General features: G+C 28.9%; 2 protein-coding genes across 13 annotated transcripts in view; one reads left to right on the forward strand and one right to left on the reverse strand.

The window, feature by feature from the left end:
* The window catches only part of LOC142322210 (poly(ADP-ribose) glycohydrolase-like), a 47,887-nt gene extending 45,811 nt beyond the window's left edge, over positions 1–2,076 (forward strand). For all 3 annotated transcript variants that reach the window (XM_075361017.1, XM_075361019.1, XM_075361018.1), the window contains exon 13: positions 1,199–2,076. In XM_075361017.1, coding sequence (XP_075217132.1) covers positions 1,199–1,749 — 551 coding nt within the window. In that variant the 3' untranslated portion in view covers positions 1,750–2,076. The remainder of the gene's footprint in view (positions 1–1,198) is intronic.
* Positions 2,077–7,251: 5,175 nt separating this feature from the next.
* Positions 7,252–22,303, reverse strand: PIG-F (phosphatidylinositol glycan anchor biosynthesis class F). 10 transcript variants are annotated; one of them, XR_012755804.1, is made up of 4 exons: positions 22,082–22,285; positions 17,062–17,818; positions 16,737–16,810; positions 7,252–7,861 (listed from the first exon to the last, which is right to left on the reverse strand). XR_012755804.1 is itself a non-coding variant. In XM_075361031.1 (3 exons), the coding sequence occupies exons 2-3, from the start codon at positions 17,773–17,775 to the stop codon at positions 7,847–7,849; spliced, it is 729 nt and encodes a 242-aa protein (XP_075217146.1). In that variant the 5' UTR covers positions 17,776–17,818; positions 22,082–22,285; the 3' UTR covers positions 7,253–7,846. The 10 variants fall into 10 exon arrangements, 7 of the variants coding, with proteins under 7 accessions (XP_075217146.1, XP_075217145.1, XP_075217140.1 ...); XR_012755805.1 differs by lacking the exon at positions 7,252–7,861 and adding an exon at positions 9,431–10,191; XR_012755803.1 differs by lacking the exon at positions 7,252–7,861 and adding an exon at positions 10,198–14,272.
* Positions 22,304–24,036: the final 1,733 nt, after the last annotated feature.

Below are 24,036 nucleotides of genomic sequence, written 5' to 3' on the forward strand. Positions count from 1 at the left end.
TTTGTACTTCTTTTCATATATATAAAACCACAATTATTTAGCTTTTGAAACACTTTATTTATAAATAAGAATTTAAAAAAAATTTTAATGATCAGTACCACTTCACTACCACATTTTTTCGTTCACTTACATTAATAATAACCTTTATACTGAAAAGAAATCTTTTATAGTGTTTAATATAAACAGTATAAGACTTTAAACCGGCTTCGAACTGGGGTTGCACCAACCAGAGTTAACTGCGCTAGATGGCATCAAATAGAGCTTAATGACCTGAACTGCAAGTGCGGTGAGATTCAGGACTCTGAACATCTCCTAAAGTGCACGCTCTGCCCAGCCAAATGCACACTAGAAGATCTGTGGCAAGGAAATGCTTCTGGTGTTTAGGTGGCACAATACTGGTCACAAAGGTTTTAATGTCTCATCACTTGGACACGAAAAAGTAAAGTAAGTGTTTAATAATATAAAACATGGAGAGAATTGTAAACAAGATGTATTCTTTGTTTATCTATATTTCTATATATCTGCCAATACATTCTTTAGTTTATTGTTACAGCTTTGTAGAATCAATTTGTGATTGATTTCATTTGTACCCTCATACAAAAGCCATTTTATAATTTTGTGGAGTAGCATGGAATTGGTTTTTTTTCAGTAAGTGTACCCTCCTTTTTTCTTGATTTACTTATTCTAGTGATATTGAGCTTTGAGCAGTCGGGAAAATATGATTTGTGAACACCTACAGAGAGCAGCCCCCCTTTGTTTTATGCAAACCACTTTCCAGCAAACCATTTTTTTTTTGTGTTTGAGACAGGAAAGAGTCAAAATACTTTTTTTGTATCCAGTTGGATGAAATGTAAGTCTTTTTATTATACTTTATTGGGAACTAATTTAAATTTGTTGGTTTAATCATCATTGTTAGAATTTCAAATTTAAGACTCTTTATACTTATTGAAATATTTAATGTATATGTTTTTAATTAAGGTTATTCAAATGATTGATCTTTTAAAAAAGTCAATTAGATCTTCATAGGGTTAAAAAAAAAATAATATTAAATATTTTAAGTTTGTTTCTGTTTACTTTTATATACAGGATTAAAATTAAAAAGTTGCACAGGATAAAAATAACAAAACAAAATATTTTGTAATTTATTTCAGTAATTGAAATCAGTTGCTCCTACTAAATATTTTCTTTATGTTTCCAGATACTACTGAAATTAAAGAATCAACTAACTTTATCAAAAAAACACATCCAAAAACATCAGCTGATTTAAAGAAAAATACTGATAAATGTACAGAACTTACTCCAGAAGACATTGATACTACTTTCCTTTTTTTAGAAGAAGAAGAAGAAAGTGAAACTGTTGGCGATTTATCAAGAAAACAATCAAGTGAAAGTATGGCAAAAAGCGGTAGTATTGTTAGTAACAGTGAAGGTACTTCAAAATCAGATACTGTTAGCCAGCCAATGACTTCAATAGAACCAATGGAAGTTAAAAGTTATAGTGTGAAGTCAAAAGAAGGTTATGGTATGTGTATACAGAAGCAGAAAGACAGTTGGGCTAGAATAGAAGAATCAAAAAAAGACTTCAATGAATTTCAAATTGATGATGATGATGATGATTCTATTTCAAGTACTGTGCATAACAGCAGTGGTAGTAGTAAAATAAAAAACTCAGTAGATTCAGAAACTGTGAAATCACAGATAGTTAAAAGAAAAATATCTGATTATTTTACAACTTTACCAAACATTTGATCTTTTTTAATTTTTACAGATTTATTAACTTTTGTGATAATTTATTACCTGTATTATTAGTAGTTATTCTGTGATGTACCCTGATAATTTTTGGTAATATTAAATATCATTTGGACTAGTACATATCTTTTCTATAAATATTCATAATTTTTCTTTTGTCTGGATTTTGTGATATTGTAAGTTTTTTATTTATTTTTTACAGTTTCAGTAATTAAAATAATTACTGTCAATTTTTGTTGTATCATTTCACTGTTATTGTAATTTTAAAATGGTGTAAGAACTTTTATTGTGGATTTTAAAATTGAAGTATATTTTATTCAAATACAACATTTGAGTTATTCATTTTTTTCCATTGGTTTACTGTTGTGGTTATTAATCCTCAACATTGTTTTTGTATGGTACTTGATGATAGTGACAGCTGTCTTGGATGTATCTGGTATATTCTTTTATTGAAATACAGCAATTGTAGTATTTCATGAAAACTATTGTCCAACTTTTTTAGAAAAATAATTATCAACTTTATCATAGATCTTTGACTGCTATTTGAGGTTAAATATTTTATTGTTTTATTTGGTTGAACCTTCTAAATTGTGATTTTTAGATTCAGTTAATTGGATGCCACTTATTTTCCCTTTTAACTTTTAAGATTGAAAATAATAATTATCTAAGATATGAGGGCAAGTCAATTATCTGCACGTTTTTCAATGTAGTTTATTTACACAAAGGTTATGGGTTTAACATGAACATAATTTTATAGATAGTCACCTCCCTTGTCAAAGCATTTGGCCCAACGGTCCACTAGCTTGCATACTCCTAAAAAGAAGAAGGTTTTTGGTTGGTTGCAAAGCCACTTTTGTGCACTGTTTCCTGCACATTGGTAAGTCTGTGGAAAATTAACAACCTCACAAAGCATCTGGCCTGTAGGGAGGGTGTTCCAGTAACTCAGAATTCAATTTGTTGATGGTTTAAACAGATTAAACTGTGACTGTTTAAGCAGTGCAAGCTATATGCAGGTAGGCATTGTCATGCAACAACAACATTCTTCAACATTAGACCTCAGTGTTTGTTGTGAATCGCTGGCTTCAGCTTGTTTTCCAGCACTAAACTGTCAACTCATGCTGTTGATTGTAGTTCCCTTTTCCATGAAGTGTTCCAGTATAGACCCTTTGTGTCTCAATAACTGTTTTTTTTTCATCAGAGATCCCAGGTGTTTCCACTCCATACTATAGCGTTTCAATTCTGGCTCATCATGATGAACCCATGTTCCGTAACTGGTGACTATTCTACTCAAAAATGTGTTTCCTTCCTTGTTGAAATGATCAAGTAATGCCATGTTGGTAGATGTCAACACATTCAACCTTGTGTTCTGCAGCAAGCTGTCTTTGTACCCTCGCACATCTTTATGGAAGCTGAGCTCATCGTTGATTTTTTTATAGGCAGAACCATGCCTGATGTGAAGATGCTACTTCATCGATGGTAACTCGGAACAATCTCTCAAGCTTGCTAAATTTTGATATCTGTGGAGATTAATGGGTGTTTTACTCCCTCTTATTATACTCATCCGGCCACTTTTACATGATAAAGTACTGTCCCTGAATTGTAATAAAAGTCTATAATGAATTTCAGCCCCTTTCACACCCTCAGACCAAAGAAATTAGATCACTAATCATTGTTCCTCTATGGTGCAAACTACTAGCAAAGCAGACATATTTACGCTAATAGCAGGAAGTCAAATGATACGATCGGGATGAAATTTCAGTAATTCAAGTGACATTTTGAAGGTATGTTATGGCAAAAGTGTAGATTATTTTTGACTTTTAATCAGTAAAATGAATGAATTAGAAAATGGTGTTATAGAGGAAGAAGAGGAAGTTGAGGAGGATGAAATGGGAGAAACAATACTGAGATCTGAATTTAAGAGAGCATTAAAAGATTTAAATGGCAGAAAGGCTCCTGGAATAGACGGAATACCTGTAGAATTACTGCACAGTGCAGGTGAGGAAGCGATTGATAGATTATACAAACTGGTGTGTAATATTTATGAAAATGGGGAATTTCCATCAGACTTCAAAAAAAGTGTTATAGTTATGATACCAAAGAAAGCAGGGGCAGATAAATGTGAAGAATACAGAACAATTAGTTTAACTAGTAATGTATCAAAAATCTTAACTAGAATTTTATACAGAAGAATTGAGAGGAGAGTGGAAGAAGTGTTAGGAGAAGACCAATTTGGTTTCAGGAAAAGTATAGGGACAAGGGAAGCAATTTTAGGCCTCAGATTAATAGTAGAAGGAAGATTAAAGAAAAACAAACCAACATACTTGGCGTTTATAGACCTAGAAAAGGCTTTCGATAACGTAGACTGGAATAAAATGTTCAGCATTTTAGAAAAATTAGGGTTCAAATACAGAGATAGAAGAACAATTGCTAACATGTACAGGAACCAAACAGCAACAATAACAATTGAAGAACATAAGAAAGAGAGTCCGACAAGGATGTTCCCTATCGCCGTTACTTTTTAATCTTTACATGGAACTAGCAGTTAATGATGTTAAAGAACAATTAAATTCGGAGTAACAGTACAAGGTGAAAAGATAAAGATGCTACGATTTGCTGATGATATAGTAATTCTAGCCGAGAGTAAAAAGGATTTAGAAGAAACAATGAACGGCATAGATGAAGTCCTACGCAAAAACTATCGCATGAAAATAAACAAGAACAAAACAAAAGTAATGAAATGTAGTAGAAATAACAAAGATGGACCACTGAATGTAAAAATAGGAGGAGAAAAGATTATGGAGGTAGAAGAATTTTGTTATTTGGGAAGTAAAATTACTAAAGATGGACAAAGCAGGAGCGATATAAAATGCCGAATAGCACAAGCTAAACGAGCCTTCAGTAAGAAATATAATTTGTTTACATCAAAAATGAATTTTAATGTCAGGAAAAGATTTTTGAAAGTGTATGTTTGGAGTGTCACTTTATATGGAAGTGAAACTTGGACAATCGGAGTATCTGAGAAGAAAAGATTAGAAGCTTTTGAAATGTGGTGCTATAGGAGAATGTTAAAAATCAGATGGGTGGATAAAGTGACAAATGAAGAGGTATTGCGGCAAATAGATGAAGAAAGTAGCATTTGGAAAAATATAGTTAAAAGAAGAGACAGACTTATTGGCCACATACTAAGGCATCCTGGAATAGTCGCTTTAATATTGGAAGGACAGGTAGAAGGGAAAAATTGTGTAGGCAGGCCACATTTGGAGTATGTAAAACAAATTGTTGGGGATGTAGGATGTAGAGGGTATACTGAAATGAAACGACTAGCACTAGATAGGGAATCTTGGAGAGCTGCATCAAACCAGTCAAATGACTGAAGACAAAAAAAAAAAAATCAGTAAAAATAAATAATTCAGATAAAACCGCAATACACAACAAATAGCGTAGTATGCTGGATTTTACTTTTAGTAGAGTATTAGTCATAAATTTGTTTATTTACAATATGACATCATCATTATCAGTATAACGACATAATTTACCAATACAGACATTAATAAAAAATTAGAAAAAATATCTTCCTCCTGGGGTTCTTGAATTAATAAAAGATATTACATTAAAGTAATGGTAAAATCCACAATTGAATAAAAAATGATTGTTGTTGGAAATAATTTTAGTTAAATTCACTTGCTGTGTACATATATATTCAAGTATCTCAGTACATGTTTGGCAAGACTGTGTTGTGGACATACTGCAATATAATCACAATGGCCATTCCAACAAATAAATTTTTAATTATGGTACTTCTTGCTCTGACAAAATACATGCTACATACTGCTAGAAAATATTTTTATACCAAAATTAATTTTAATCTAGTATTAGATCTACATCAGTTGTAATACTTAATAATGGAACACTGTTCAGTAATACACAGGAATTATCAGATAGTAGATTTCAGAATTGACAAAACATAATTCTCAGCGAAAAAAAAATTCTTGCAATTGAGAATAGTTTAATGGCAATAAAATGCCATGTAAACACATTTTTTTAAATTTTCATAGTTAATTTCTTTTTATTGTATTAGTTTGATTAAGTTAACTATAAAAGTTTTTCAAAATTGATGTTTTTCTGTGTTTCCAACTGATCACTCATTGCCATTTCTATTACATAAATCTCAAAGTAAAGGGCATTACTTTTATCATTATCATCACTAACGGATTGCATCCTCATTAATCATTATTTGACATACTGGTTCTTTATAATAGATATTCATCCTTTCTGTAGAGTATGTATTCATTCTGTCTAGTTCTCTTTTCACTTTTGATTGATTAAAATGATTAATCTGCTAATAGGTCAAAAATAGATAATTCTCCAATTTCTTTTCTTGTTTTCGAAACAGCCAAAATTTCTAAATATTATTTCCAGCAGTTTTATACACTTTCTCATAGAAAACTTTTAATGAAAAAGATAACATAATTGTTGTTATCCAACTAAATTTTTATATGGTCTAAATAATTTAGACAACAGTTTCATAATTATATCATTTCAGATGGTTCAGTTTTTACACTTTTTTTAAGGTAAATTAAAAAATATTTAACATGTTTAAAAAAAATCTCATATTTAATTCTACCAAAATATGAAACTGACACATTCAAGTCACTCTTAATTCAGTGATTTTCCCATTGTTCAAAGCATTTCTGGAAGTGTTATATAAGTGACATTTTCAGTTTGTTAAACTGAACATTTGGAGAGTTAAACTTGCAATGTTCATAGTTCTGGATCAGGTGTGAGGAACAGTGAGAATTCATCATTATGATGTGAAAATATTTAAAAATCTTGTAAAGCTCTTTATTCAATGAATTGTAGCTTAAGATACAAATTTTGCAGCAAACCCTGCAAAAATCCCCCAATCGGTTATAATTAATTATTTCCTTGGATTGATCATTCACCAGTATGAATATCAGCAATTCTTTGCAGTCACTTTACAATTAATCACGATTTAATTCTAAAGTTTGTATAACCCTTATTATTATCAAATGTGCTTATGTAATTTTATTTTCATTTGTGGTCGATTATGAACTTTCACAGCAGGAATATCATTCAGTGCATTCTCATACATAGAATTAAAATATAAAATACTATTAAACTCAAAGACCAGAATGTAATAACCAATTTAACAAAGACCAAAAAAATGTGTTAAGTAATTAACAGTTTCTTGGTGCTACAATTTTTATTAAACAGAATTTGTTATGTATGTTTTCATTAGATTTCAGCTTAGATGAAATGACTATGTAGTTTTGTGAAATTATATGTAACTACATTATAAATTTAACCTTCACCTTCAGTATCACAGTAAATATAAAAAATCTGATGTGGACATAACATGACTTCCTTGTACGCCTATTAAATTACATACACATTTTGAAAAATGAAAGTACATAAAATTTTATTTCATTAATAACAGACTTATTGTGAAAATTATTATTTATTGAATTATAGTGAAAATTCTTTTACAGTCTCGGGTTAATAATTATGAATAAATCAGTATATTTAAATTAAAAAAAAAAAAAGTATGAAGTTGGATTCGAACCAATGTGTCTTCCCCTTGTAAGATCCAAATATTTCATTAATTGAAATTTCATTTGTCTATAACTCTGGAACCAATGAGAACTTATTACTGCATCCTATGCCTAATCGTTTTTGAGTTATGCAAGATACATTGGATTGGATTCAGGATTCAGGAATGGTTAAAATGGATTATTTCCATTGAAATCTTAAAACAGATTTTTTTGTGGTCTTGTTATAGATCCTGAAACTAAGAAAACCAATGTATAATCTGATTTTCCAAGTAGATAAGAATTCTTGTCAATAAAATACTTTTAAACTTGAAAAAATTCCAGTATATAATTTTTTTATTGTTAATATTATTTTCACATAATAAGGCAGCCTGAGTTCAATGAAGTCTACTACGGTGACATTACACCCAACATAGATGTTACATTTAGATAACTCCAAATTATTACTATTTTTGTTCCTCTGTTCCCCGTTGCAGATTTATTCTGGTGAAGAAAAACAAATTTTGATGTGCTTTCATCTCTTATGTTCAAATACATAATACCTGAAAAAAATTTTGATAAATTAAACACTAAGCTTTTAGAAGTTTCAATGAGTTTTTTGAAGAGGTTTTTAGAATCCCATCAAAAAGTGTTAAGATAGATAGATGCGAGTATTATGTTACAGTTTGAAGTTCTTTTTTTTTTTTTTTTAAGAGACTAACGCCAAACAAAAATGTAATTTGTTAATTTATATTTATAAAGAAGGTGTGGTGGTATAGTATTAATTATGTAGCACAGCATTCTCATTAATTTACAATAGATATTTCACTTCATTTACAATAAAGAAATAACATTTGAAATAAAAAAGAACGTAATTTAATTCATAAAAAATATTGTGGTCAACCAGTAAACAATATTTTCCAGATTGTACTAAGTAATTATTAATAAATTTACTTCAAAATTTTGTGTTATTACTTGCCCCCCCCCTAAAAAGTGCTTTAGCATCCTCCAAGACATGCAGTGTGATATGGAATTAACATCTTTGTGTATGACTATAAAGGTAACACAAATGCTTCTTAAACATTCCCTATTTCACAGAATAAATGATATAGCCATCTGTTCATGTGCCAGCAAGATCTTGTAACTTAGCATCTGTTGTGAGGGAGGTGATTAAGATTCTTTCTTTACTGGTCTGTTAACTATAAATCCATTAATTAGATAAAATTTACAGTTCATTTGTGTAGCATTAATCCTTAGCATAAAGCATATACTTTCAGATGTGTTTAATATAAACTTAATACATCACACACACACACACACATATATATATATATTATATTCTAATAATATAAACCACCTAGTACAGAATATTGATATTGATGTAAGACATATCTTACCCTATTTTTTTTATGAAAGTACTTTCATTCTCAGTCATGATTGAATTATTTAAACTATATATTAAAAATACTAAAATCATGCAATTATGCCAAGTTAAATTTACCATATTAATTCCAATAATTAATTTTCATAAGATTCTGCATCTTCAGTTGGTATTGAATTTTGTAAATTAAATTAATAAAACAATTTTATAATTTGTCAAAATTGCTACCTTTTTAAAAATTTTGAAATTTATTATGAACGAAACAGATTTAAAATAAGTAAGTTTAAAATTTACTTATGTTCATAATAAATTTCACAGTTTATATAAAAGTAATAATTTTGACAAATTATAAAAACATGTTTTAATGTAATTTTAGAATTCAATACAAACTGAAGCTGTGAGATTCCATGAAAATCGATTATTGGAAATTAATATGGTAAGATTAAGTTATCTAATTACTGTGTTTGGTGGTTTATATTTCGTATAACATAAAATATATACACATGAACATTCCGATTTTCAGTACTACAACTGAAAGTTGGGAATGTTGTAGACACTGGTAATCAGAATGGGTGATTTAAAGAAAAATTAATTACACGCGTTGAATACAGACATCCATCTTGGATAAAAATTTAAAATAGAGACAAAATCTGCTTAGAACTGCTGCCAGACTTAGAAAATGAACTGTAAAGGAACAAACAGAATAAGAAGGTATGTTGGTAATAAATATAAATACAACAGAGATTTTTTATTGAGAAAATGGTTTATTTACAATAATAGTTTAATGCACAACTTTTACAATCAATTTCCTTATGAAATTCAAAACTTTACCAAAGTAACATTTACCACAGTTTTTGACTCTGCAGCAGCCTTTGCACATTCAGTGAGCCTTTAGTTCACAAGATATACGAGGTTTGTTCAAAAAATAACCAAACTTTTTTAATTATGTGCGAATGGAGATATTTAGTGATATACAATTGAAAGAAATGTGTTCTGCATAACCTTCTCTGTAACCACATGTTCTTGGATTTTTGATATCTCGTTTAGTTTTTGAGTTAATGTCCAATTTTTTGATGATTGACTTTTGTCTCAATTTTGAAGCCCTAAATCGAGCTTTTGTCTTCCATTATGATCCTTTGCATGAATATTTCATCAAATCGGCTTGTTCAAGGAGTTGCCGCCAACTGTCCACTCAATGTTCGGTCATCAAATGAAGAACAAACTTTGCTGTAACTTGATCCATGTTCAATTTTTTCAATCAAAATGTCATGGCATGATCCAATTGTGATGCTAACCTCTTCTGCAAGTATCTGGCAGTCAATCAGCAATTTGAAAGCACCAGATCGTTGATTTTCTGAACATGGATGTCATCAGTTGAAGTCAAAGGCCTTCCTGGTCAAGGGTCATCTTCGAATGACTGACGGCCACTTCTAAATCATGAAAACCATTCATAACACTGCGTACAACTCAGAGCATCATCTCCATAAGCTTGTTTTAAAAGTTGAAACGTTTCTGTAAAAGTTCTCCAAGTTTCACGCAAAATTTTACTTTTACTTTTTACTTAGTTAAGTATTTGATAGAAAGCATAGAAGAGCAGAATTTAAATAAAAGGGGCTTATACAATAAAGATCATGAAAAGAATCATCTAGATAGACTAGCCAACCCTGAATTGACAAACACTTGTTTTTTATTGACATATATTTTCACCTTCAACATGAATATCAACACATGTACAGAAAAGTAAACAAATAATCCCACTCTACTTCAATAACCAGTATACAATATACTAATATTACATTTGAAATGAAATAAATGTAAAGTTCAATAGGGAGCACATTAAAAGAAAATCCAGCAAACGTATAATATAATTATTTAAAATAATATTGCCATACATTTTTTTTTATAACTAAAATAAAGAAAATAATTGCTGAATAAATAATGTAGCATTTTTGGTTTCTAAGTAGTTTCATGCATTTATTCAAGAATTAAAATTTTTTAAATCTTAAATGATTTAAGTATGAAATAAAACGAGTTAGTACAAAAAAAAACAATGTCTTTTTATTATTTTAAGATTAAAATATTTATCTTCTAACGTTATAATTAGTCAAATATTAACCATCCAACAGAAAAAACAATTCTGTTAAAACTATACATATATATAAAAGGACATGTCATGTCTTAAGCAATGCCCAGTAAAAACTACTGAAGATAAATTTATGAAAATTTATATACATGTTCTGCTTATGGTGTAAGTGCATACTAAGAAAGATTTTTTGAAATTCCAAGTTTAAAGGGTTAAAATGTAGTAAAATCATTTACTACTTTTGGAATCTTTGTAAAAAGTGAATTATCAATTTGATTTTTGGTGCCTATATGTTAATGTGAATATCTAAAAATCAATTTCTAGATTTTTTGAAATTCGACCTTAAAAGAGGTGACGAAGAAAGTTAAAAAAAATTTTGAACAATGATTGCAAATTTTCCCCATTTCCGACTATACTAAATGACATATTCATTCTGTTCCTCTGAAGAAATTACAACACACTGATAGTTTTTGTAAATTGAAAAGGCTTCAATTTTTATTTGTTATTATTTTCACAAGCATCAGTTTAATGAACATAGTAAGGGTCCCCTGACTGACTTTAAACTCAAGTAACCATATAGTGCAGGCAAAGCCGCTTCAAGGATGTGAAATATTACTCTACTTTAAAACACATTTTAGCAAGATTAATACACTAATCTAATTTGATTAGTTGCTATCTGCTACAAGTTTAGTTTATGTACATTAAATTATTAATTGCAGCAATCAACAACTATATATATCATCCAGGTGATATTTTGTAAAATAAGACATTTAACTATGTTTCTTATTTATTCAACTTGTATTATTTTATATTTATACATCGATACACAAAAGTTTTTAAATAATTAATATGTTTACTGCATTTCACCCGTCTCATTAGAATATGTTTATATGATGTTCAAGATTTTGAAAATTAAGAAAAGTAAGAAATCGAGAAAAATACAAAAGGTACAATGTGCAATTCAATGTTGTTCTAAATTCATAGAGGAAACCAAATTTGAATTATGAAATAATTTTTAATCATTAGACAGTAAAAAATGCACAAGATACATTTTTACAAGGATTAATTGAAAAGTGAGATCCAAGTAGAAGGCATTCTACGAAGAATCAAGAAAATGGACCTAATGCTGATGATGAATATGAAGAGAACAGCAATGGAAGTAGGCCTAATTCTACTAAATATAGTAATGGCTAAATAATAAATAAAGCTAATAGCTAAATCCAAATAAGTAAAAACAATCATGAAAATCTATAGATCAGTTCTAAGTGTGTTCACCACTTGTGTAGTCTATTATCTGCTGGAAAAAGTCCCCATGACTTTAGGGGTAAATCAAGAAGTGGCAATGCCATTAGTGGAGAAATTTGTCATTTAATTTACATACTTCCTATCAAAGTATGAAGTCAAGCAAATGTTTTACGGTGGAAAGCATATGTATTTAGACGCAAGGCTAAATATTAAAATCATGAAAAATGTTTTTAGACAAACATCCTGAATGCCAACATAAAGTTAAATTTAATTTGCAGGTTGCCAGAGAAAATGAAGACGAAGACTCTGCAGTGATTGCATTGAACTTCATGCCAACTCAACCACTTCCTCCAATCTCAATACAAGAAGTCTATTACCTGAGGCAGTTATCAGTACATATTTTTTGTATACACAAATTAAAATTAAAAATGCAGACATATTTCTATATCACAAGTAACTAACAAGCATGTCAGTGGATGAAGTTTGTTCGTTAATATTGCAGTACATTGAAAACTTACCTACATCAGTAAAAAAATTATGTTTTCAGTAATGGCACTGGTGGACAAAACAAGAACACTGTAGTGCAGTTTTTACTAAGTTTGAGTGATAATGAAAGATTTGATAGCATCATTCATTTTTTCCCTGTGAGGAGACATTCATTCATGCCTTGTGAGTGAGTTTTTTAATGTTATGAAAAAAACTCTAAGGAAAATAGATCGTATCTACACAATACAACGGTATGGAAAACTTTTCTTAAAATCTAGCCACAAGGGTAAATTTAAAATCCATTATGTTCAAAATAATTAAATTCTAAACTTTCACACATGGGGGCCTAATTTTTACAAAAAAAAAAAAATTCGCTCAGATGTTACTTCAGGGTGAGAAATATTATGAAATTCAAAATTTCATCATACAAACAGTTCCTGTACAAAAAAGGTAAAGTTATTACCACAGAACATATTGGTGGTTTGGTTAAGCATTCATTTTCATTTGCCAAAACTAACCGTGCATCAAGTCTCTCATCAACAAAAGCCTATGCAGAAGGAAATATTCCAATTAACATCAAGAAACCAAATCTTAAGAAGCTCAAAGATTATGTTATTGGTTATGAACATTTTTATAAGGAAATTCTTAGCTGTTCTTCAACATCAGAACTCACTGGAGAAGAATGTGGTGTAGAGGACAACTAAACTACTTCAACCAACTTAACACCCATTATTGTGGACAATTTACTTGTTTATAGGGTTATTATTTAACAACTTTTTGTGTTTTTCCCCCATTTTTTAACTTTGTTACAGTCAAATAAAAGATGTTAGTATCAATACAGCTGCCTATTTTTCATGGTAACCACCTTAAAACATGTAATAAAAATGTTTAATTGCAAAAAGTGTACATGTGAAAAAAATTCAAATTTAACTGTGGCTATGATTATTGATAGAAATATACCATACTGTGACATCTTGTTAAACATGTTCAAAACACATGGAATCTTTTTAATTATACCTACAATATTAATAATAATTTTTTTTTTCCAAAGGTTCATAAAATGTCACAAGTGCCCTTTCTGAAATTACCAAATCATTTGTCTTTCAATATGTTCTAAAAACTCAAATAATTTATATAATTTTGTTTGTAGCTTACTACTGAAAAAATGCAATTTTCTTTTAAAAATCTTAAGCACATAATACTTTTTAATAAAACATATAAAAATGTTATAATTACCCAGAAAATATGGGCGTGTGCACACACACACATATGTAAATAAAAAATGTGTCAGATAAACACAAGTGAAAAAACTAACCAATCAGACTCAACTTATTGTATAATAAAAGTGATATATATGTAAAACAGTTTCAAATAACTCTCTTTATCTCCAATAAGGTTCAATAGTACTTAGGATTACAGTCAGCTAAACCTGAGTGACTAAAATTTGCAATCGCGGGCTGAATGACCATTAGAAAAGAGAATTAGCAACTATTTGCCTGAGACAGTATGATGGGCACTCTTAATTGCAGAACGTTAGGTGAAAAGGGAAAAAGTCAAATATTTTATTAATAGATTACATTTACATTTAATTTTTATATTACATCAAATAGAATACAAATACAGAAAAACAAAAGAATAGTTAAATTTGTGAAAGTACATTTGTTTAGTTGTTCTGATCATTTTAAAGAAACTCTCTAATAAAGGAAAGAATTTTACAAATCATGCAACAGCCCAACCAAGAACAAGTGTAAAATTATTGGTCCTCCAAAAAAAGGAATCCTGTAATACAATAATATTGCAATTTGGTAGTAATCATAAGAAATAACTAAGAATACAGCTTACAATCATAGTAACCAACATGTCAAATAACATAAACAAATCAGCTCTCACCTCTAGAGCTCTCTTATACCAATGTAATACAACACAAAACCTATAATTATTAACATACAAGGTATCCTTTAAAGGTGAGATCAAACTCTGGGAAGTGATTGTACTTAACATACAGAAGAAAAAAATATCTCCGAAAGCACATATTTTTCTGTCTTTCTGCTATTTTGTGTTTTTTAATAAAAAAATTATTTTTCAAGAATGGTTGGAGATAATGTGTTTTAATAGGGAAAAAAATAACAATACTTTCAGACAAATTTCAAAATGGCGGTTGTTTCAATTTTTCAATCTTAAATATCTTAGGAATTATTAGATATATCAAATTGTGTTGTAATATAAAAATTATGAAGCATTTTTTGTGAACAAAATGACATCTTAGTCAGAAAAATCTGACAATAAACACAGTTATTGCAAAACGTAGGCCAAAACCAATGTGGCAGCAAACTTGTTTTTTTATTATAGTGGTTTCCTGATTAAAATTGCTAAAATTAGTAATTTTAATCAGAAAATTTGATTTAGTTCAAGTGAGTCATGATAATAATAAAAACAATATGGCCGTCATATCAGTTTAGACCTACTTTTTGCAGTAACTCTGTTGTTTGTCGTTGGATTTTAACGACTACGATGGCATTTGGTACACAAAAAAATGCTTCATAATTTTAATAATTCAACACAATTTGATAAATCTAATAATTAATAAGATTTTAAGATCGAAAAATTGAAACGACTGCTATTTTGAAATCTGTCAACAAAGAGTATCATTATTTTTTCTGTTAAAAAATCTTAGTTTAAAATAAATTACAAAATTTTACTGCATTATCTCCAACCATTTTTGAAAAATAACCTTTTTTCTTAAAAAAAGAAAAAAACAAAATGTGGGTGAGAAAAATATGTGTTTTCAGACCATGATCACTGGACATTTTTTCTTCAGGAAGTTAAGTAGAATCACTTCCTAAAGTTTGGCCTCCTTTAAAGGACACTCTGTATATGTCCACATTTTTTTTATAACTAATTATATTAACAGTAGAAATAAATATAACCATTGTCAACCAGAATTTGTTCAAGTAAAATTACTGTCGCACAAAGGAAAGCACAGTCTTTACAATTTACTTATTGACTATATTAAAATGTAATATTTTAGTCTGAATGAATCTCTACAAGCCTAACCTCACTAGTGAATATATATATACACACACACTGCAATTAATTCAAAAATATTGGAACAACAATCCAATGTAACAATTCTGTTATACATCATATATACTTTTCATTTTAACATTGTACAACTATAAATGATTTGACAGAAATAGTTTAAAACATTTGCAATACACAATTTTATCAAAGCAAAATTTGAAAAATACTTCAAACATAAGGATTTATGAAAAAAAAAATAATAAGTTTGACATGTTTTTTTATTATGAATTTGTCAAAACGATTAGTGAATATATATTTTCCTAATACCATATGAATTTTGACTTACAGTGAATGTTATTCACCACTTATCCAATAGGAAGTTAATTTCAAAGCCTTTAAACCATTTTAGATAAATTGACTGACAAGTAAGGCTAAACAATCTCTCAATGGATTCGGTTCAAAAGAATTAATAAATAACACAATATAACAATTTTATTTTCACAATCACTAAAAAACATAGTTTTAAACAAAATAAATAATAAGTAAAAGATATTTTAGTTTAATTTTTAGGACAAGTGAACTGTATAAAACTCTTTTAAAATAGATAAAAGATTAATTTTACTGCTTTTGTCACTTTAATTTATTTCAGTTTGAGATGGATATATCAAACATCAGTGCCTAAGTAGAAGGTTTTCCTCATTCAAGTTAACAGATGATTTAAAATTTTATAGGTCCTTCTACTTGATTCACATACAAAACACAATATGTTGTAAAGTGCTAAATGGAAATAAAAGAAAAACAATAATACTGCAAGACATGACAGCATATGTATAAAAAAGCTACACAGTTAAGAAATATGGTCCATGAGGCATTGACTCACTTATAATATTTGAAGATTTAATTAAATCCCTCCTACTATTTAAATGTGAAATAAACTTTGTAAACATATTCATTTCTATTCATAATTAATAGGAAAAATAATTTGGAGCAATGGTCTTTTAATAAGTAATTTTTTCTTAAACTTTTTAAACTATCTCTTATCATTTTTTTATTTTAAATTCTAATTAAAAAAAAAAAATGAATGAATGAAAATCATTGAAATCAATTTTAAATGAATGAGTTTTCTTTTTAAATTCATATAATAAATGTGTCTGTCATGTTTTATTCTTAAAAAAAGTTTTATAATATTGTTAGATTACCGCTTCATTGCTTCATTTCTTACCTTATTTTATTTTTTAATATTTCTCATTCATAGTGGTTACAAATAACCAATTAACCACGCAAAGCATGAAATTCCTGCAATTAAAAATAAACGAATAGAGAGATAAGTTGTTTTTCGTATATGTAATGATGCACGTTTATGAACATACAATCTTAACATCCATACAAAGCAATTATTAAAAACAGTATACATTTTTTAAAATCTCACACTTTCCTTAATTTTTATAAATAAATAATTAAATATTATTTAAATTACAGACAATAGTGAAATATTTACATTAACTATTTATAAATAAGCTACCATATAATTGTAACAATTAACGCACCTTTCTTCCAGTTTTATTATTTTTCTTTCCAGGATCAGAAAAAAATTGAAATAATGAAATGAAATATGAAAGCATTGATCCAAGAATAGCTCCAGTAGAGCAAGGTATAGGCCAAACTTGCCAAGGTCGTTCCCAATCCAAAGGTATCACAAACGCACCAATCCAAGCACCAAATAAACTCATTTGTATATTTCTAAACAAGGTTAAATGAAATATATCATTCATTTTACCACCCCCTAATACATATATTACAGAGTTGGCACCAAAATGTAAACACAACGGAAACACTGTCAACACAGTCAATAAAAAACTGAACATTATTGTTTCTTCATGTTTATCAAAAACTTCTGCACCAAACAAAATTGCCATTATAAAATATGCTATCACCACAAATAAGACCGTAAACAAACTTTTAACAACTTCAATGACTTTAGTCTGTTTCAATAAAATAAATATTATTGATAATAACTTAAATCCTTGCTTCGGATTAAAACTTAACTCCTTTTGATTTACTAAACGAATATAAGAATACTTAAAGATTTCAGCGATAATAATTACAAAATAAACTGGTAAAAATGAAAAACTACCAGCATAGTAAAATGCATCAGTTAATAGCAAACCAACAATCAGTACTGATAAATATATACATGATGACATACAGTAAAATGATGTTATTTTATTGACAGTATAATTATCATTCACTGATAAGAACATTGTTGTAGATGTTTTTTTTCATATCATAACTACTTCCATAGTTCTGAAAAATAAATAAGAAAATACATAAATCTAAGTTAAGTCAATCACAAAATAACAAACAGATATAAGTTTTTAAAATGCTTAAAACCTAATTACTGACTACAAATTTTAAAAATGAAATAAAAAGTTCAGAAAAATAATTCTGTCTTAAATAATCTAAAACTACATCTGCATACTCCTTGTTTTCATCCCTAACAAATGGTGCACTTGTGAAGCTAAATGTATCATTAGCAAGTATAAGTACATGCTACTTAAAATAATTTTAAATATATAACCCTGGATGCCTTAGTGCATGGCCAACGGCCCAACAAGCTTATATTCTTTTTACAAAACTCTGTCAGAAACTTCTATCTTCTCCAAATTGTCTTACAGCTTTTTCATTTTATTCATACCAATCCAACTAACTTCCAAAATTCTCCTATAACATTATCTTTATTTCACAAGATTTTTTTTTCAATTTTCTAAAGCCTTATAATGTAAAAGCTAGTAGTTCAGAGATACTGTAAAGCCATTCAACCCATCTATCTATATGAGATAATTTAATAATTTCTAATTTCTAAATCTATTGCATAATAAAAGCTGTCCTGGTTTTTTTACAGTCTCCAACTTCTTCACTTCATCCCTTCTAAATTATACTACCAAAATAACAAAATTCTATAACTTCTTGTGTATAATACGATCCTTAATATTTAGTCATTATTCTCTTTTGCGTTTCATTTCATGATCTTCCTTTCAGTTTACTTTCAAACCTAATTTCTCAATTTTAACTCAAACCTAGTTTCAGCCAAAATAATCATATCACATTCTTAAATAATAATATTTCTCTAGTCTCAAATCTCACTTTTGGTTCTTAAATTAATTATTCCATACACAAATTACAAAACAATAAGGTTTCTTATCTCACTCCTTTTTGCATTTCAACTTTCCTTTTCTTATTCTCTTCTATTAGAACAGTTACTATTTTATAAATCAATAATTCTTATTTCTCTTTACTTCAGTCCATTTTCTTAGAATCTTAAATATTCTATTTCATTCTACACAACATATATAGTTCTCTTAATACTCATATACAAATGTCATCAAGGTGTTTGATTGTGTCAACTGCCTGTAAAATTAATGCGAGGGTTAAAATTGCTTTTCACGTTCCCATGGTTTTAAACAAAACTGGTCTACATCTATTACATTACACTCAAGTGTGCATTCTACTTCCTATAAATTATTTTTGTGGGAATACAGTGTAAGTGTAATGCAAATCTAAAAACACAAGCATTATTTAATTTATCCAGACCACAGCCCTCTCATATAAATGATCAAAAAAACATGTTAATACAAGCAAAATTCTCTGTTCATCTAGAACTTGAAAACCATATTTTTACAGTTGATATAACTGTAAAGAAGCCATAAATATGGCCAATACAAAACCTCCACTAGAACATAACTGTTTCACATAAAGCTACTTAACACGCCTCACCAATGCCTATTTTTTTTTTCAAGTCTGGCTGAAATATTTTTACAGCACTTAAAAAACACTCACACATTACTTATAGTGTGGCAAAATGAAAAATGCTGTGTTCAAAATACCTGCCAATCAATACAGACAAAATATTACACTGCATCACTGTTTAGGATAAACAGCCTAGTGCAAAATAAACATTTGAGAATGCTGCATATCCATTAACAAATTACATACCAATGTACACCTCACTGTAGAATTAGAGTTATACAAAAATTTCATTTTCCTAAATATCATTATATTTAAAATAAAAATTATATAAAATATAGAGAATATTAGCAACTGACACATTATCTATCTGTAAATCACAGCCAATCACTTACAATATACAAACATTTAATTTTTTTTTTCATTCATTAAATTACCTATTTCGGCCATATCAGCTTACAACTATATTGAAGTATTCAAAACTATAAAAACCTAGCAAACATTGATGGCTGACATACACCTACATTTACAGATCTCTTACACAAAATATTCAAAAAATTCACACAAGTGAAGTTTGTTTTTTCATACAAAATAAAAACAATACTAACAATTATCAATAATTGTTAATACAAAAATAGGGTCAGTATCATCAGAAACAAAGAAACAGAATAACACAAGATCACATAACACTAAACCAATAAACACTACAACCCAGGAGTATTTTAATCACATTGCAATGACTGTACCAAACACTGTGTTAGGTAAATCAACAAACACATTAACCAACAGATTAACTGATAAGTATCATCTTCTGGAAGTTTCAATATATGTAGATATGTAGTCCAGCTTTGTTTAATATCAGAAGATAACTATGTTCCTTCTTTGTACGATAAGCATAAATGTAACTTTTTTTTATCTAAACCATGGTGATCAGTGATAGTATCAAATGGCCATTAGCATTATAACATTACTCATTCATCTAGTCCTCAAAATATCAATCTTCTGCACAGGAAGCCTTCCACCAACCATGTGCACCACTCCAATAGTTTGAGGCCTATCTTAAGTACTTACATTACATTTTACATTTTAGAGCTAATGGCTCCTTGACACTATCACTGGCCGTCATTCTGTTATTGAGTTAACAACAAATCCTGGCCTAGGGAGCCATGGATGTAATAAGCTACAGGTACATTATTACACAAAGAACACAGCTAAACACAACCCCAAATCAAGAAAGATTCACTAGACATCTGGAAACTTCTGGAATCATTTTGAAAATATAAAAAAATACATCAAAACCAATTTTTGGAACTCATTTCAGAGGAACTGGACATGCAAAGAAATTATGCATGAACAGTGTATTTACAACTAGCACAATACAGTTATCAATTCAATACACATCAATGGAAGTTATATAACACTAAAGTTTACAAAACTGTACAAGGCGAAACACAAATAGATACCAAATAGATGATTGACCATGTTCTCAAGAGGTTTCCAAACCCTTAAGATTGAGCACATAACATGACCATCTGGAACATCACTAAGAGAAGAATGCAATCACAGTTCTGAATACATCTTCAGAAAATACATTCATCAGTATTAAAAAAAGGTGAATCATATTAATTAAATTCCTCATTAAGGCATTAATAATCAATTTTAAAACAATCACTTGTTTTCTAAGCATAAAAAAATTTAACCTACTGAGAAAAAGTAAATACGAACTAATATTATTAATACAAACTGATAACCAATTAAGATATTTGGTTCTTACTGATAGGACTTACAAGAGTCCTAGGATTTAGTAGTCCACACCACCAAAGAATAATTAGGGTTGTTCTGACTAAAAATATAACATGTAGATAACAAACAATCTTTGAAGAGGTGTAAGATCTTTTATCAAATAAAAAATTGTTTTGCATTAAATGAAGAAATGTTAATATAGTAGAATAACAATGGGATGAATAGAAAGAATGTATACCATAACCTCAAACTAACAACAAAAAAAAGGCACAAGAGTAATAATTTTTAAGCTATTTAACAAATACTACTTAACCACATTAAGGTTAGTAAAACTAAATTTTCGTTATGGCAAACTTCAACTAATACGTAAAGGCAATCTGTATAATTTATTTACTTTCTCCAGACCTTAACTGACAGACTAAACAACAGACCTAATCATAGATAAATCATTGTACTAAATAAAAAATCCCAAGTCTGACTGAATTATAAAAAGAAACTTTGTTTCTCAACAAAAATGCATATTAATCCATTGTTTACATTATTTGTCCCAGTTTTTCTTATGGTTGTGACACTTATAAATCACTAGAAGAATAGTTTTAGGCAAGGCTGTTTTTCTGAGTAATGATGTTCACCAAATGGCAATTCGCTGCAGTGTACAACAAGAAGGCGACTCTTGCAGGACTGGACATTGTATTTAATTCGATAGAAACGATATGCTGGTGTGCAACTGCATACTGGCAAGTGTGTAGAAACTAGTTCATTCTTCACCTTCACCAATAACCTAGTATGGGATCCTTGTTTTTTTAAGAATGGCTAGATCATTTTCGGCGGTAACTTGTATTTTGTATCATATCTTCCACAACTGGAAGGTTATAATAGGCACGTTGTGGATTTGTTTTACGTTATCAACCAAAAAACATAAACTGAACACATTGTAACTATCCCACTGTAAGAATGAATAAAATATAATTAAGTTCGTAACTTATTCAATAAGAGCAAATTTCACGAAAACAAAATAATCAGACTGCACTATTAACCTAAACCCGCACTCAACAATAAACCCTTTAACCAATAATTTACCTCCCCATAGCGTTGGGACGCCGAAATCTCGGTTGATTATGTTTAAATTGTTACACATAACGCTATTTAACAGATTGAAAAAGTTAATTATCAAATAATCAAACATTTTTATTAAAAATAATTACAGTTGCTACTATCAAAGCTATTAATTAGCAACATACATTACATCATCATCACTAACAGGCAGCAGACGAACTATATTCTAAATAGCATGGCGATGGTAATCCTATTTACACTCGTTCAAAAAGAATGTTTCAGAAATAAGAAATCTAGTTAAACTTTACATTCCACTTAGCATAATTATTTGTTTTAGCGGCAACAGACCATGCGTTTAATAGTAACAAAAAAATGTGTAATAAACAATTGCAGAATTATAGCGAGCCTAAGAATCGTTTACAATTTCAGGTTACACTTTTAGAGCTTACATTGGTTAAGAGTATTATAGTCCTTAATTCTAAATTGAAATATAAATATGACCCCTAATATTTTTCTCCCAGTTCTTCATAATTTAGATCTGTTCTACAAGTAACGATGACAATATTTTGTTTGTTCTGAATAGTAATGAATAGGGTAAACTTTATTATGGTATTTATAAATCAACTACTATACAATTTACCTAAATCTTGCCCAACTTTTGGACAAACCTTTCCAATGTCCTCAAATAACTTGTCCTCAATTATTTTTATATTTAATAAAAACTTCTTTTTTTTTATCTATATTAAAATTTAATATGATAAATGCGTTTTTATAAATGTTGATGAAGAAATAACTAATTGGGCATTTTTAGTCCTGTATTCAGTATAATGCCCACCAGGCTGGTCTAGTGGTTATTCATCATCGCAAATCAGTTGATTAAAGCTGATTTTCAAAGTCAAAGGTTCTGAGATTAAATTCTTACTAAAATTTAGTTGCTTTTATAGGGATTTGAATACTAGACAGTGGATACTGGTGTACTTTGGTAGTTGGGATACAATTAACCACACTTCTTAGGAATGGTTGGCCTGAGTCTGTTCAAGACTGCACTTCATTTACATGCTATACATGTCATCTTCATTGCATTGCGGTAGAGGGGGGATTGGTTATTGTTCACTAACAGATTGCAACATATATATTAGGAAAATAGGAGTAAAAAAAAGAATATTCACTTCCTGTACTTTTAGTTATAGTTTGGAAAGAACAAGAACATAATGGAACTTAATGAAATTAAGTTACGTTAAGTCCTTAACATAAGGACGTAATGAAACTGAATGACAGAACTATTGTTTTCCACACAAATATAGAAATAATTAGTTTTTTTTTGTATTAACTTGTTTAACATCTATCACAGAATTAGAAATAAGTATTTTTAAGTAAAAATGTGAAAAAAAGAGAATTAATAATTTTGGTTATTGTTTTTCAATAAAAAGGAATTATTCTAACACAAAGATACATATAGAACTTAAAATGATTGAATTGAAAAAACTTAAACTTATAAAAATGAATTGCATATCTTGATGGTCATAGCCCAGAAAGTTATATAATTCACTGCTGGATTTTTTCCTAATTTATGAAAACAAAAGGTTGGAAAAAAAGTTGAATTGTGAAAGGTCATAAAATAAAATATGATTGTTAAGACCAGAATTACAACACCTTTTGACAGCCAAAGATTCATAAGAAATTTCCATTTGGTATCTGAACATTTGATGTTATTTTAGCCTTTAGTGAAAACGGCTAACATAGTTTGTTATTGAAATATGTTTTTACCAACATAAAAAATTCGTTTTAAAATATTTTAAATTTCACTAAAAAATATTTTTCTACCAATAATAATTTTTTACTAAGTGACATGCAAGAGCATTTTAGATAGTTGTAATGATTAGGCTTAAGTTTAAATTAAATTTAACTTTTGGCTAACTCAAATAAAATTCACTTAGAAGTTCATCATGGCTTATCCCATCCTCATCAAAATTTGCCCA

This window comes from Lycorma delicatula, chromosome 3, assembly GCF_047948215.1.
Source record: "Lycorma delicatula isolate Av1 chromosome 3, ASM4794821v1, whole genome shotgun sequence".
Taxonomy (NCBI): Eukaryota; Metazoa; Arthropoda; class Insecta; order Hemiptera; family Fulgoridae; genus Lycorma; species Lycorma delicatula.

What these genes read in the sequence shown, in the direction of transcription:
- PIG-F (XM_075361025.1), bottom strand. Translation starts at nt 17,775, where the DNA reads ATGTTCTTATCAGTGAATGATAATTATACTGTCAATAAAATAACATCA. An exon ending in ATAATAAAACTGGAAGAAAG is followed by an intron (nt 14,273 to 17,061) that starts GTGCGTTAATTG and finishes ATTGTATTACAG; the next exon opens with GATTCCTTTTTTTGGAGGAC.